At 43.1% G+C, this 16,860-nt stretch overlaps 1 protein-coding gene across 2 annotated transcripts in view; it reads right to left on the bottom strand.

Annotated features, from left to right (window-relative positions):
- ME1 (malic enzyme 1) overlaps positions 1-16,860 on the bottom strand; it is a 367,704-nt gene that overhangs the window by 300,673 nt on the left and 50,171 nt on the right. For both annotated transcript variants that reach the window (XM_050950148.1, XM_050950149.1), the window contains exon 2: positions 2,401-2,534. In XM_050950148.1, coding sequence (XP_050806105.1) covers positions 2,401-2,534 — 134 coding nt within the window. The remainder of the gene's footprint in view (positions 1-2,400; positions 2,535-16,860) is intronic.

Genomic DNA, 16,860 nt, shown 5'->3' with positions numbered 1-16,860 from the left:
ATGCAACAGTCCTTACACAGCCAAATCCTCCAGTGATTTCAGTGGGAATTTCTGATTTAGACCTGCAGGGTTGTGCTCCATATGTCCTTTTAAGATATATGTATGATTAAAAGACACTCAAACATTATTTAACCTAAAATCCAGATCCCAGAGCTCAACAAGTGTAGCTGGCCCAAACACTGGGGATATGTACAAGTTGACAGGAATAACAGAAGTAGCTATGCAGGATACATACAGAGCCCTCTCACCTCTTTCTTTACCAACCCTGCCCCTATATGGGTGAAGAGGTATGAGAAAAGAAATCCATGGATTGGCCATTGCCCCATGACCATTCAATATCACACTCTTTCCTACACCCAGCCACAATAAGCACTCACAAATAACAGGGCAACACGCAACAGTTGCATATCCCCTGTGAATCTCCCCAAAATCCAGCCCCATCCCTGGGCTGGCCAAAGGTGTTGTGTTGCCCAGAGTGGAAAACATTTTCGGCATCTGCCCAAATGGCTAAGCTAAAGAGCATCTGAGATGGAAGCAGGTTGACTTGGCATCTTCAGAGATTGGTGATCAGGGCAGTTTCCCTAATCACCAATCTCCTAAGGCTGGCCCTGCCCAGTCCTTCGGCAAGAGAACCACACCTATTTAGCCTCATAGGGTATGTCTAAACACTGCAATGAAATTCTGCAGCTAATTCATGTCAGCTGACTCAGGCTGGTGGGGCTCAGTCTGCAGGCCCAAACCCCACACGCCTGTATCATCTGACATGGGCCAGCCACCGGCGTTTAATTTGCCGTGCAGACATACTCATAAGAGCCAACAATACAGAAGGGGGATGGATTTGCCCCTAAAGGGCACATTTTCTTTTTAATTTGTGTCATGATTTTATGGTATTTGATACTGTTTAGGTTTTTTTAAGGTGAAAATCCAATTTGGATTCCATTGATCATAGTTAAAGTTATGATTCTGTCACATAGGTCCTGGATTCCGTGACTTTCCAAGACTCTGAACTCTTCTGGGGCAAGGCTGGAGCAGCTGTCAGCCCCAGGGCTGCCAGAGTAGCAGCCAGGGTTAGGTCAGCCCCACTGGGGATGGTGCAGGGCTGGAGCAGCAGCCAGCCTCCAGGCCCACTGGAGCAGTTGGCTGGCGGTCGGCAGGTGGGCCTACAGAGCAGCATCCAGGGTTGGGTCATCCCCGCTGGGACTAGAGAAGCAACAGTGCTGAGGCAGCTACCAGAAGTCAGCCCTCCGCAATGCTCTGACTGTTAATGACCCTCCCACAGAGTATTTTTGTTAAAAGTCAGGAACAGGTTGTAGGCTTCCATTAATTCTTCTTTATTGCCCGTGACCTGTACCTGACTTTTAGGAAAAATATGTGTGACAGAATCTTAACCTTAACCATAGTTCTGGATAACAATCCTTCCTAAGACCATTTAGTCAGGAGAATAAAAATGCAACAGGTGCTAGGGACAGTGCAATAAATAACTGTCCATCTTGGTTGTGTGTTTTTTCTCCCTCTAAAAATGCCACATATAGTATATGGTGACTTTCCAAACACCATGATGAGCCAATGTCTTTTTTGCATTTTAATTAGAAACCTGAAAGTACCGTAATACAAATTAGACCCCAACCTTGCAACATCTTTCTTGTGGACAGGTTACTGTGTATGTGCAGAGGGTTCCCTCTATGCAATATATTGCAGGACTGGGCTCTTAGAAAATAAATTTTATTTTAACATGAAAACAGATTGCGACTAAGTTAAAATGTGATCAAACAAGATTTAAATGATTAAAATATTAATACTTTGCACATTCATAACAACTCCTATCTAAAGATCTCAAAATAATTTACCAAAACGACTGCTAATAGGGAGCTCAGATTTTATGTATATAAAATATAGATGGGTAATAGGGTGAAAATTAAAGAGTCACTGATAACACAATCATTTAAAAAATCAATTTTATTAAATATATCTATTATTTCTCTTCAGTTATATTTTATTATTAGGAATCCTGTCCTCAAAACTGAACTTTGATTCAGATGGGTTCATTTGCTCCTGCTACTTCTTGCCTAGCTTGTTATTGGGGAAATAATTTTCATATAAGAAAAATCAAATATTACTATTTCAGTTGAGAAAAAAGGCAGGAGTTGAATAATAGTAACCAGTTTTTATAAAAACTGCTCTAGCAACAAAATGTCTGCTGCTTGTTAATGTAATGTTTTTCATCCATCTTTAAGTATCAGAAACTTTTTAAGTCCTCAGTTAAAAAACAGAATAAATATAATATCAGAACATGGTTATTCATCAATATCTGCAACATTTCCCCTGAATACAGTCACAGAGAAGTGAAGGAACTGAACAATGACTTGGGAAAAATGATAAGGTTATTTAGCAGTACTTTACCTGTCTAGGTCAGATGTTTGTCTTTCAAAATTCACAAGAATCCTTAAAACCTGGACATCTTGACTGAGAAAGCAAGGAGGCAATAATCCGTGAATGTTCAACTGCTGTCTCTCTTCCAAAGTAAAAGCCATGCCCTGTGTAAGAAGTGCATGACATTACCATCAGGATAATTCAACATGTATTTTTCACTATCAAAATATCCCATTAACTGAAGGGAAACTTCCCCCAAAAAACAACAAAAAACACAATGCTATCTATCTATAATAGGTATTTTGAAAGCACCATCATTCTATTATCCAGGCTTTAACTCAACTCAGTGCAAACTTTTGAACTTTTAAAAAAGATTGGCACATAGATCATGGCATGACAATATTACAACATCTTCACCTCAGCATCAGTAGGTCACAGTCTTCTAATACTGAAATATTATTCCTAGCAACTCCTCTAAGAAATAACTGAATAACCAAAGAAATAATTGAACTCCTCCAAAAAATATGAGCAGCACTCAATTACCTCAAAAGGTAGAGCAATGAACAACCCAAATGCCTACACACACTCTTCTTTAACACGAAGATTTGAGAATATTTTCATTTTGTCTACTAGTGTAAACAATTATGCTTTCTAATATTTAGAAATTTTTTAAGATCTCTAATGAAAATAATAGCCGAAAATTCATATAAGCAATGCAGTGGCTGCATTACAACCCACCTGCTTCTCTATCAATTTATTTACATAGCACCTAACCCAAAGCTCACTGAAGTCAAAGGAAAAATATCCACAATGACGCCAATGGACTTTGAATCAAATCCATAGTTTTTATCCTACTGAATTCTTAACTATACTAAAAATAAGTGAAAAGGTATTTTAAAGGTTCACTGATTTCTTACAAGTATCCAGAAAAACAGTTTAAATTAAATGAAATTATTTAATATATTCTATGTAGACTGGATAGGCATGTGGACTATTAAATAAAGATTCCTGTTAGTTTGACTGTAATGTTCTTTATGTAGCAGGCTTTTAGTACAGTTTGCACTGAAGCATTTCTATTATTTTGACTGTAAGTTAAAGTTTTGGAATAGCAGCAGATTGCTAAGTAACAGGGAAGATCATTAAATATCTTACTTAGTAAGAGAAGACAGGTGCTTTTCTAATCTGTTAAGAATTTCTGCCCAAACAGTACACAATGGAAATTAATGTATTATCACTTCTACTATATAATGTATGCCTTCTTTCCTTGTCTTTTGTCTGTATGATTTGTTTGAAGAAACTGAAAACTATGTAAAATACTCCTAATGTACTTCATGACCACCTATGCAAGTCTTTCTAACAAGTATACGTGGTTGCAAATCCCGTTTTCTTTTTCCCTAGATTGTGACTGGATTCATATGGGGCAATAGATCCACTGTTTCACCTGTAGGACAGATACACAAGGCATCCACTCTTCTGGATCACAATAATTATTTTATTTATGTCTGCACAGACAAATTGATGGTCAGAACATAAAAAGGTTTGAGTTGCCTTTTTGCAAACAGAAGATGACTCCAGGTGACAATGATGTGACCACCAGGAGTAATTTCTGAAAACACCGAGGCTTTGTTTCCATTAGACAAATTTAACACACAGTATTCACTGAGTGAATGGGTGACAAAATGACAGATGAAATTCAATGCTGATAAATGCAAAGTAATGCACTTTAGAAAAAATATTCCCACCAATACATACAAAATGCTGGAGTCTAAATTTGCTGTTACTACCCAAGAAAGATATTGAGTCATCCTGTATAGTTCTCTAAAAATATCCATTCAAAGTGCAGCAACAGCCAAAAAAGCTAACTGAATGTTAGTAAACGTTATGAAAGGGATAAATAATGAGATAGAAAACATCATAATGCCATTACATAAAACCATGGTATGCCCACACCTTGAATACTGCACGCAGTTCTGATCATCTCATCTTAACTGGAATTGGAAATTGGAAAAAGTGCAGAGAAGGGCAATAAATATAACTGGGGTACAGACCATGGGGTAGGAGGGAATAGCTCAGTGGTTTGAGCATTGGCCTGCTAAATCCACGGTTGTGAGTTCAATCCTTGAGGGGGCCATTTAGGGATCTGGGCAAAAATCTGTCTGGGGATTGGTCCTGCTTTGAGCAGGAGGTTGAACTAGACAACATCAGTGAGGTCCCTTGCAACCCAATAGTCTATGATTCTAACAGTTTACATATGACAAAAATTTAAATGATTGGCACTATTCATCTTAGAAAACAAGATGACCAAGGGGGGATATAATAGATGTCTATAAAATCATGAATCATGTAGAGAAAGAGAATAGGGAAATGTTATTTACACCTTCATATAAACATAAGAACTAGGGGGCTCACAATGAAATTAATAGATAGCATTTAAAACAAACAAAAGGAAATACTTCACACAATGCAGACAGCCTGTGAAACTCATTGTTACAGGATGTTGTGAAGGCCAAAAGTACAAATGGGTTTTAAAAGGAATTAGATAAGTTCATGGAGGGTAGATCCATGAACGGCTATTAGCCAAGATGGTCAGGGAGACAACCCCATGCTTCAGGTGTCCCAAAACCTCCTGCCAGAAGATCATACAAGATGACAGGGGATGGATCACTCAAAATTCCCCTGTACTGTTCATTCCCACTGAAGCATCTAGCATTGGTCACTACCCGAGACAGGATATTGGTCTAGATGGACCATTGTTCTGACCTGGTATGGCTGTTCTTATGTATTGTTTTATGGATGTGTGAAAGGGAACACTCACTGGCAGTGTTACCCAGAGGTCAGGCCAGGGTGTGGCAGGTTGTCTTCTTCCCGGGATGTCCACTTTCTCACTATGATCCACTGTGTGAAGGTCTGTCCTTTTCAGCAACTCAGCCCTTCAGCTAGGTCACATATTCAAGGCCACCCTTTTTGGGGTACATGATGTCCAATGATGCGAAAAATCTTCACAAATCAGCAATGGCTTCAGGGCTTTCCCCCTTGCACTGAGGTCTCAAGAGTCTGGAACCTTGCACCTTCAGGATCTTACTCAATTAACTTAAGTGCCGAGGGATGGAATTCTGTCATTGTCACTCCTTAGGGGTTGGTAGGGTCCACCCTCCACCAGGCTCTGATCCAGGGTCAAATGGTAGGAAGTTAAGACCTGCACCTGCATAGCTGCCTCCCTGGGTCACTTCCTACCTGTGTCTCCTCTTTCCTCAGGGAAAAATAAAAACTGAACATAAAATGACAGTCTTTGACCTTCAAAAGTCACCAGTCCCACCTTTGCAGGTCAGGTCAGTATCTCCAAGCCTTAGATAGCAAGAGCTCCGGAGGTACCTCTTCCCAAGAGCTCAGAGCACAGGTTTTCTCCCTTCCACTGTCTGCCTCACTCTGAGCTGCTCCACTTGCCTTTTTAAGCTCCGCCTCCAGTTTGTGCAGACTTTGCAGATGCAGCAGAGCAGGGCCATCTGTGCCCAGAGCTGCTCCTTAACTCCTTCTTCTCCCTCCTGGAATTTGTATACCCCATCACAGGCTGCCTAACAGAAACGTGTGCTGATGTTGTTCTCTCAAATAACAAAATATAATATGTATTTCTATCTTGGCTACATGAATATGGCATCTTTTACTGCTGTGCATTTCTGTTTATGCCAAACAAATTTAAGTCCATTAAAGTCATTTGTATAAAAGAAAAAGTGATCACTGATGATTTTACACCTCATTATACTTAACTCAAACTATACCTAAGAACAACAAGAAAAAAATACAGCAACGCTAACCTCTTGCGAGAACATCAGTAGTTCTAGAACTGTTCAATAAGTGGGGATGCAATCTGCGTACCTCCTTTATATAATAATAGCAGAAATCTAGGCCCCTGTATAGTCAATGGGAAGTTTGCACTGACATCAGTGGAGCCAGGATTTCATCAAGGGTTTCTCTACACGCATGGAAGTACACCGCCCCTCTCACGGCTTGATGCTGGAGGTGCTAAGTGCCCTCAACACCCACAGAAATCTGTAAACATTGTAGCAGACTTACTGAAATCAACAGGAGTTGAGGTTCCTAAGCACCTCTGGCCCTTAGTCTCCATTTGTCTTTATTGGTTCAAAAATGATACATTTTCAACAGAAGAGTCCAAAGGTGGGAATCTGTGGAACTTCACAGTATCAAAAATGGTTCTATTAGTGGAATATCTGTGTTGGCACAACACAGTTACAGACCAGTTATCCCTTGCATTCATCTCTTCTCCTCTTGCCCAAATTAAACTAACTAAAGTTTAAAAAAAAAAAAGAAAAGAAAAGAAAATATGTGCATATTCAATAGTATTACTGTAATTGCTATTGATACAGGAAAGATTTGCCTTCTTACTGGAAAGCATACTTTCATTTAAAACATTAAGAAATACAAAAATTCACTTTTTTCTAGGTAAGAAATGTGTGCCATTTCCTCTATTTATGATCCAGATAGTACGGTTAGGGCTGATTTTTTTGTGGTTGAACCCGTTTCACTTACCTAGCACTTTGACAACTCTTCATTCTAAATTTTTCCCAACCCTAATTTTTTCCAAGCTTATCAATGCTGTTTCTTGGATCATCCAGCAGAGAGTGGCCCCGATGCAGGTTGGCTCTCATAACCACATTATCTCCTAGATCTTTGATGACACTTGCCTGCCCCTATCACAGAATAAGTAGGAATCTCAAGATTATTCTTGACACATACATGCATCATTACATGTCATTTCTCATGTACAGTTTAATATATCAATCCTGTATTGCAAATACTATAGTGTAAGGGGAATTTCAGACAACATAATCTAACATTTGTGTGACAACAAACAACAGGGTGCAACTACAGTACCTTACATCATCTTCTCTTACCAATAATTACTCCTGGGGGAATTCCCCGCAGATTTCTTGGCTCCCCCACAGAAAAATGGGGGAGCCAAGAAACCTGTGGGGAACACATACCCCTTTCCTGGCAGCCCAAGTGCCTCTGCCAGGAGCAATCAGCAGCAGAGAGCAGATTACCTTGGGGGAGAGAAGGGAGGCTGGGCGTGCATGCATACGTTCATGAAGAGACATTAAGGGTGTGGGGCTGCGAACGTGCCTGCCTGCCAATGAATCATACTTTTTGTTGGCTCGTTTACATGTATGTGGTGCATTAGCTGGCAACACAGTTTTGAAAGAACCAAGTAAAGCCTCAGTTATTGATAATGCTAATCCATCATAGAATCGTGGGACTGGAAGGGACCACAAAAGGTCTTCTAGTCCAGTTCCCTACACTCATGGCAGGACTAAGTACTATCTAGACCAGGGATGGCCAACCTGAGCCTGAGAAGGAGGCAGAATTTACCAATGTACATTGCCAAAGAGCCACAGAAACAGGTCAGCAGCCCCCATCAGCTCCCGCCCCAACTCCCAGCGCCTCCTACCCACCGGCAGCCCCTCTGATCAGTGCCTCCCCCTCCCTCCCCACACCTCTCAATCAGCTGTTTTGTGGCATGCAGGAGGCTGTGGGGGGCGGGGGAAGTGAGGGCATGGCAGGCTCAAGGGAGGATGCAGGAAAGGACAGTTACCTGTTCCATAACTGGCGTTCTTCAAGATGTGTTACTCATGTCTATTCCACAGTAGATGTGCCTGCTCACCATGTGCACTGGTGCCGAAAGTTTTTCCCTCAGCAGTACCCATAGAGGGAGCACTGCTGTGACCCCTGGAGTGGCGCTGCTATAGCACACTACAAGGGGAGCTGCGTGCTCCCCCCACCCTCAGAGCCTTCTTGCCGGACCAACTCCAACAGTGGGGAAGGAGGGCGGGATGTGGAATAGACATGAGCAACACATCTGGAAGAACGCCAGTTACGGAACAGATAAACAGTCCTTTCTTCTTCGAGTGCTTGCTCATGTAATATTCCACAGTAGGTGATTATAAACTGTGTCTGATGGAGGTGGGTAGAAGTTCACAGATTCCCTGGCTAGAGCACAGCCCTACCGAAAACAGCATCATCCCTGGTGTGGGAGACGATCGCATAGTGCGACGTGAACGTGTGTTCTGAGGACCAGGCACCGGTTCCCTATAAAAAGTTCTGATTTAAGGGATCTGCCACAATATGTATTTTTTGTACCAATAGGGTTACCACACATCCGTATTTTCCTCCCGGATGGCAATTTAAGAACCAAAAAGACTGACATGTCTGGGAAAATACGGATATATATTAAGCCTACCTAAAGTTCTTTTTTAAAAAAGATGGGCCTGAACTAGAAATGAGCTCCGTTTCACATGTGTGGGTCCCCGCCACTCCCTGGGGGCCGGTGTGCACATATGTGGGTCCCAGCTTCTCCCTGCCCCCCCCATTGAAGCAGGTGTGCAAAGTTACTGCCCTGGGAACTGCAGGGCACCAGTGGACATGGGGCTGACTGGAGGCAGGGCAGGGGCTCACTGGAGGTAGGGTCTGGCTCCAGGCAGGGCAAGGGGTGCGGGGCTGGATGGAGACAGAGGTGTGTGGGGCGGGCTGGCTGGCTTCATATAGGGCCACAGGGGTGTGTGGCCTGGGTTGGCAGGGCTGGAGACAGAGGAGTGCAGGACTGGCTGGCTTCAGGCAGGGGGGTGCGGCATGGGTTGGCTGGAGACAGGGCAGGGGGTGCGGGGCTGGTGCAGGCAGGGCAGGGGGTGCGTCAGGGGCTGGCTGGAGACAGGCTGGCTGCAGGCAGTGGGTGCAGGGCTGGCTGGAGACGGGTTGGCTGTGGGCAGGGCAGGGGGTGTGGGGCTGGCTGCAGGCAGGGGCTGGTGCAGGCAGGGTAGGGGGCGCGAGGCTGGCTGGAGATGGGCTGGATGCAGGCAGTGGTGCGGGCAGGGGGTGCAGCAAAGGCTGGCTGTGGGCAGGGGGTGTGCGTACAGGGGGTATAGCACACCCTGTACGGTGAGTGCTCCCTCCTCCCTCCCCCACCAGGATAGCAGCAGCAGCCTGGGGATCGGGGGCTATTTAAAGGGCCCGGGGCTCCCTTGCTTCCACTGCCCCGTAAATAGCAAAGGGAGCCCTTGGGAAGTGGTGGGGTTCCAGCAGCTATTTAAAGGACGGGGCAGCAGAGGCAACTGGATCCCCGGCCCTTTAAATAGCCCCCGGAGCCCCCCGCTACCCAAGGGCTCTGAGGGTTATTTAAAGGGCCCGGAGCTCCCCTGTTTCTACTATCCTGGCCCTTTAAATAGTCCTGGGGAAGTGGCAGAGCTCCAGTGGCTATTTAAAGGGCTGGAGTGGTAGAAGCAATGGGACCTCCAGACTTTTTAAATAGGCCCCAGAGCCCTGCAGCCTTACCCCGGGGCTCCAGCAGTGGAGCTCTGGTGGCAATTTAAAGGGCCTGGGGCTCCAGCACCTGCTGGGAGCCCCAGGCCCTTTATATTGCCCCCTGGGGAAGCCAGGCCACCCCAGTACAGCACACCGGATCTTGCCAGTACGCCGTACTGGGGCTTGGGCGCAGGGCTCTCTTAGGGGCGGGGTCCAGTTCAAGGGAATTGGTTGAATTGGCCTAAAGCCGGCCCCAGTTGCCCATGGGTTCCAACACGGTCACTGCGGGGATCATGAGGTAGAAAGGGAGGCATCCAGTGCAGCTTGTACCAGTGAGGCATGACATGGTCTTTCCCTTGGGGTTTCCTTCTCAGTTAAAGTGTGAGGAGAGATGTGCCATGTAGGGGATCCCTGCACAAAGATCTGAGAATCTGAAGAGGAATCCTCAACACAGTCCAGAGGAGGAGCAGACATTGGAGACAAGGATGGTTATTTGCCTTGTGCTGCTGGTTCTGGAGAACCAGGCTACCAGAGAAAGATAAAGTTTCAGAGACCCTGCAGATCTCAGTACCAACAGCCATTCAGTACCCATCAATACAGGAGACTCTGACTCATCCGACACCAAGTCTTTGGACAATCTAAACTCTTATGTTACCAGATAAATCTGTGCTGAAAGCTAGGAAGTCGATTATTTCAGGAGTAGTTGTTTAGATAATGGTACCAATACCAAAAGATATTTACCTCACAAGTTCTGATGTTGCAGTCTGGATCACCTGTTTAGGTACCAGAGGTGGTACTGAAAAGTCTGTCTATGCTACAGACTTTCTAGAGACTGAGTGTTTAGAGTCTCTGCTGAAACGATCATGGTACAGCAGATGACTTCGGTACCGAGGTCTGCTTGGTGCTGTGGGTCTCTGAGGAGTTCAAGGTCTCCAACAACCTAATACCATAGAAGCCTGGAGCCTCAGGATTACCCTTCCTGTGACACAAGGTCTCTAAATTGGTCATTCCTGATGGTGATAGAGGCTTTTTTGAAGTAAATTCTCTCTGAGGTGACCCAGAAACTTCTTCTCTTAGGAACTTTACCGGTAACCTCCATTTTCTTGTCCCATGAAGACATAAACAAGTGGAGTACGATGTTTGATGGGGCACTGTGCTCACATAGAGGCCAATGTCCACAGGGATGTATCTGGGCCTAGACCATGGCTGGTTGGAAAGTGCACTCCACCATGAAAAGCCCAAGTTTAATCACCTGTTTGCTTTTTTCCAAGATCTGCTTTTAAAAAGTTAGTAGGACCTTGCACATTGCTGCAATGTGGGTGTCTCCCTGACACTGGGAATATCCATCACTGACCAGATAGATTCCTGGCAGGTAAGGCAGCCCTTGAATCCCAGGTATTCTGGCACACCAGACTGATGAGTCTGAGAAAAACCACTCAGAAAGGGAGTAGGAGGGTATATTAAATGGAAAAACAAAAGTTAACTAAAGAGGTATTATAAAATAAATAAGAGAACTAAATAAACTAAACTTAAATTAGAACTAGAAATAAGAACTCAGGACTAAGCTAGAGCAAAGCTGGAGTGTACATGCTAAATTCTGTGTCTCAGGCTGTCAAACGGTTGAGAAGGAACTGAGGGCGGTTCACTCACAAAGCTCTGTATAGTTTCAGTACAGGTCACGAGGATGCCCAGAGTGCAAGGAGGGGCCGAATGATACAATCATAAAATATCAGGGTTGGAAGGGACCTCAGGAGTCCATCTAATCCAACCCCCTGCTCAAAGCAGGACCAATCCCCAGACAGATTTTTGCCCCAGTTCCCTAAATGGCCCCCTTAAGGATTGAACTCACAATCCTGTGTTTAGCAGGCCAATGCTCAAACCACTGAGCTATCCCTCCCCACAAACAGGCACTGCTACCAAAAATCTCAAAGGTGAATTAATTTTATGTATTTTGTTCACTTGTCAATGGTTGTTGGTTTAGATTGCAAACGTAGAATAATGAAAGTATCAAAGTGAAAGTGACTGGAAGATTGCATAATTTCCTTGTGATGAAATCCGAGCTTAGAAATAGCATTTAAGATACTGAATGGAATGTGCACACTGAATTGGAAGGTGAAATTCTGCACCACTGAAATCAATGAGTGTGTATTTAAACTACCGGTCTGAATTACATGTCTTATACAGCAACTGCTCTCATAGTTACAGCCAGTTAACCGTCTTCTTTTCACAGTTTTGAAGTTCAATTTCAAGGTGGTTCTTTGAGAACTAAAGAAGACTAAGATTTTTCTTTAGTATAGAAGAAAATTCAATTCTGAGATAAAATAAAAATGCCAGCAGCACAGGCTGCTATAGGAATACATGGAATCAACATTTCTGTGGATGCCCTTTCCTCACCAGCATTTTGGACTTCATTGGCATGTAATGGCCCCTCTAGTGGAGGAAAGCTTGCAGCCTCTTTTTATGGATGCAGCCTCTCCTACTCAACTTTTCACCTGGTTCTATGTGGGCAAAAGCCAAAACAGTCATTCAGGTGAAATTAGCTCTATGGCTCACATTTTCTAGATTTACTTTTTAGAAAGAAGATACTTGTATCATAAGTATATTCGGCCAACGTCCTCACTGCAGTGAGGGCCTTTTTCCAGCTTAACAGAGATGGGGCTTATATGGCAACCTGGTGACAAGGGAGCTGTTGTCCCTTAAGGCCCCTCCCTTCCAAGTAGATTACCTTTTCCAGGTAGGAAGCAGGAAAACAACACAGCTGGACCAGATTGGTGGCTGCCTCCTTCCTCTCTAGTTGACCAGAAGAGAGGGAGGTTTAAGAGAAGGGGAGTATTTATACTCAGGAAAGTTCCAGGAAAGCCCTCTTTAACCTGCACCAGGCAAACACTCTCCTGCCTTCCACTCATGGAAGGAGTTAAAATACCATGTTTCATCATGATCTGCTGTGGTCATTACATTAGTCGCTTCTTTTCTTGGAGGGTTGAAAAGGAATTGTCTGTTTTTTTGCCTTCCTCACAGCAGGTTGTGGACCTATTAGGGTAGGAAAGGGGGGCTATACTATAATGTCACAATTCATTATGTAAACTTGGGGTGGGTGTCCAGTTCAGGTACTCCATTGGGAATAGATTCGGATCAGATAAAAAATGGTTGGTAAAGGATTCAAAGGAGACATACTTAAAAGGAGAAAAAAGGAGGGGGTTGGGGCTCCTACGATCAGTCCAGCAGACAGTCAATTCCCTCTCAACCCTCAGATGAGAAGGGTGGCATGGTAATATGAATGGGGAGGATAACGGGAAGCCCCACGTATATAGAAATAATCATGGAATTACCTGCACTGTACAATTTTATATGCCAGGTACTCCCAGATAATTTTTTTAATAAAGTTGCGCCTCATTAAATGTCTCCTGTCCTTCCAGCATAGACAGACAAAAGGCTAGTAATGGAGGGAAGAATCCAGCTTTGATTAAAAGATTATAAATTCAGAACGACTGAAAAAGCCAGAGGCAGGATTCTCACATTTCGCCCCCACTTCTGATGTAACATTTTACATAAACTTTGCTTAATGACTATAGAAGAGGGAGAACAGTGGTGAATTACACCCTTACATCAACATAAAAGGCACTGTTCACCTTTGAGCTAATGCTAAAGAAAAAAGTAATAACCCATTTATTTGTATTGCTATAACTGGAGTTTATCTTTTGGCATTCTTCTTCTTATGCTGTAGTTTAAAGTGCTGTCAAAAGGCACTTTTTGCTTCTGATAAAAACATGCAAAACTGCATTGATAAAGCTAATTTCTTTTTAATTTTTAGTAAAAAGGGCTGAAGTAAAGATTTGTTGGCTTTATGAGGGAAACTTTCATCCAGATGCACTCTTAACACCTCACTCAGATGCTGGAAACTTGTATGAGATTGATGTAATGTTCATGCTACCACAAACAGAATCACAAACTAAAGCACTGTTATACTGAAAAATGATCAATAATTCTGAATTACCATACATAAAACATCTTAGACAAAATATTATGCAAATACTAGGTATTACAATTTGTATTTGTCTAAATTAAAAATTAATGGCAGATTAGGTAGAAGTGATCGTGACTTGATCACATTTATAATGTACTAACCGAATAAAGTCCAGACCAGTATTGGCACTTTAAAAGGACCAATTTCACAATGCTGATAACAATTATGAGGCAAATCAGCTAGGAGGAAGAATTAAATCAGAAAAATATGAATGATCATTGGGAATTGTTTAAGAACCCTTTACTAGATGTTCCAAATGCCATAATTGAGGAAGAAGGCCATCCTGCTTAAAAAAACAAACAAACAAACAATCTAGTTAAGAGGGGAAATGAAGGCAGCTATAAAATTTAAAAAAAATAATAATATACAACAAATAGAAGAAAAAAGGTTGACAGTAATGGACATAAATCAGAAGCTAAGAGCTGTAAACAAATTGGTAAAGGAAACAAAGAGACACAAGAAGAAATTATGACCTGCAGCGTTAAGGGCAGTAAGGAGTTTTTAAGTATATTAAGAACAAAAAGAATCCTAACACTGGTATTGGTCCATTGCTAGATGGAAATGGTAGAATTATCAACAACAAGACAGAAGAGACAGATGCATTCAACGGATATTCCTGTTCTGTATTCAGTGAAAAATCAGATAACGCAAGTATAACATATGATGATGAAACATTCTCCATTCCATCAGGATCTCCTGAGAATGTAAAAGAGCAGCTACTAAAATTAGACATTTTTAAATTAGCAGGTCCGAATAATCTGCATTCATGAGTTTTAAAAGAACTAGTTGAAGAGCTTGCTGGACCATAAATGTTGATTTTCATTAAGTCTTACAACACCAGGGAAGTTTCAGAAGACAAATAAAGCTAATGTTGTGCCAATATGTAAAATAGGTAAATGAGATGACCCAGGTAATTATAGACCTGTCAGTCGGTCATTAATCCCAGGCAAGATAATGAAGTGGCAGATACAGGATTAGATTAATAAAAATTAAAAGAAAGTCATTTAATTAATGCCAATCAGTGAGGGTTAATGAAAAATAGATCCTGTCAAACTAACTTGAAATCTTTTCTTTTTATTTATGAGATCTGATTGACAAAGGTAATAGACATGATGCAATATACTTAAGACTTCCCTAAGGCCTTTGACTTGGTACTGCATGACATTTTGATTAAAAACTGGAACAATATAAAATTAATATAACACATATTAAATGGATTAAAAGCTGGCTAACTGATAGGTCTCAAAATGTAATTGTAAACAGGGTATCATCATTGAACGAGTGCGTTTCTAGTGGGATCCTAGAGTTCTTGACCCTACGCTATTTAACATTTTTACCAATGACCTGGAGGAAAACATGAAGCCCAGGGACATTGTGGGTCTCTGCCTCACCAACTTGCAAGTGCTCCACCCAAAGGAGCCGGGGAACAAGACCAGGTGCTGCTCAAGATCCACAAGAGGACCCTATGGGAAGCAGGCTGCCCAACTAATTGGATTAGAGGGGCCATGCCCAAAACTAAACAGACAGTGGTAGGAAATAGCCCAGAACAGTGGGTTTAAACTCCATATTGAGATGACTGCCCCTGTTCAGGGGTTGACAAACATAGGGCCCTGAGGAGAGGGAGGACTTGGGTCCCTCCCTCTCTCTCTCTCTCTCTCTCTATCTCTCTCTCCCACCACCAGCCTTAAAGACTGACGCTATGCAACCAAGCATGGGGTCAGAAGCTACACATTGTACTAGGCTGTCCAGCCCTCCAGGCCACCTGTTACAAGGAGGAAGAGGAATTTCTAAAAGCAGGCAGAACTCCTGGCACACACAATCTATTAATGTCTTAGAATCATAGAAGATTACGATTGGAAGAGATCTCAGGAGGTCATCTAGTCCAACCTCCTGCTCAAAGCAGGACCAACACCAACTAAATCATCCCAGACAGGGCTTTGTCAAACTGGGCCTTAAAAACCTCTCAGGATGGAGATTCCATCACCTCCCTAGGTCACTCATTCCAGTGCTTCACCACCCTACTAGTGAAATAGTGTTTCCTAATATGCAACCTAGACCTCCCCCACTGCAACTTGAGACCATTGCTCCTTGTTCTGTTATCTGCCAACCCTGAGAACAGCCAAACTCCATCCTCTCTGGAACCCTCCTTCAGATAGTTGAAGGCTGCTATCAAATCCCCTCTCACTCTTCACTTCTGCAGACTAAACAAGCCCAGTTCCCTCAGCCTCTCCTCATAAGTCATGTGCCCCAGCCCCCTGATCATTTCTATTGCCCTCTGCTGAACTCTCTCCAATTTGTCTACATTCTCTCTGTAGTAGGGGGGTCCAAAACTGGACAATACTCCAGATGTGGCCTCACCAGTGCCGAATAGAGGGGAATAATCACTTCCCTCAATCTGCTGGCAATGCTCCTGCTAATGCAGCCCAATATGCCATTAGCCTTCTTGGCAACAAGGGCACACTGCTGACTCATATCCAGCTTCTCATCCACTGTAATCCCCAGGTCCTTTTCTGCAGAACTGCTGCTTAGCCAGCTGGTCCCCAGCCTGTAGCAGCGCATGGGATTCTTCTGTCTTAAGTGCAGAAATCTGCACTTGTCCTTGTTGAACCTCATCAGATTTCTTTTGGCCCAATCCTCCAATTTGTCTAGGTCACTCTGGACCCTATCCCTACCCTCCAGCATATCTACCTCTCCCCCTCAGCTTAGTGTCATCCGTGAACTTGCAGAGGGTGCAATCTATCCCATTGTCCAGATCATTAAAAAAGAGAAAGATCAAAACCAGCCCCAGGACTGACCCCTGGGGCACTCCACTTGATACCAGCTGCCAACTAGACATCGAGCCATTGATCACTACCTATTGAGTCCAACAATGGAGCCAGCTTTCTATGCACCTTATAGTCCATTCATCTAATCCATATTTTTTTTTTAACTTTCTGGCAAGAATACTGTGGGAGACCATATCAAAAGCTTTGCTGAAGTCAAAATATATCATGTCCACCGCTTTCCCCATATGCACAGAGCCAGTTATCTCATCATAGAAGGCAATTAGGTTAGTCAGGCATAACTTGCATTTGGTGAATCCATGTTGACTGTTCCTGATCATCTTCCTCTCCTCCAAGTGTTTCAAAACGGTTTCCTTGAGGACCTGTTCCATG

This window comes from Gopherus flavomarginatus, chromosome 4, assembly GCF_025201925.1.
Source record: "Gopherus flavomarginatus isolate rGopFla2 chromosome 4, rGopFla2.mat.asm, whole genome shotgun sequence".
Lineage (NCBI taxonomy): Eukaryota > Metazoa > Chordata > Testudines > Testudinidae > Gopherus > Gopherus flavomarginatus.
This window is presented reverse-complemented; position numbering and strand designations above follow the sequence as displayed.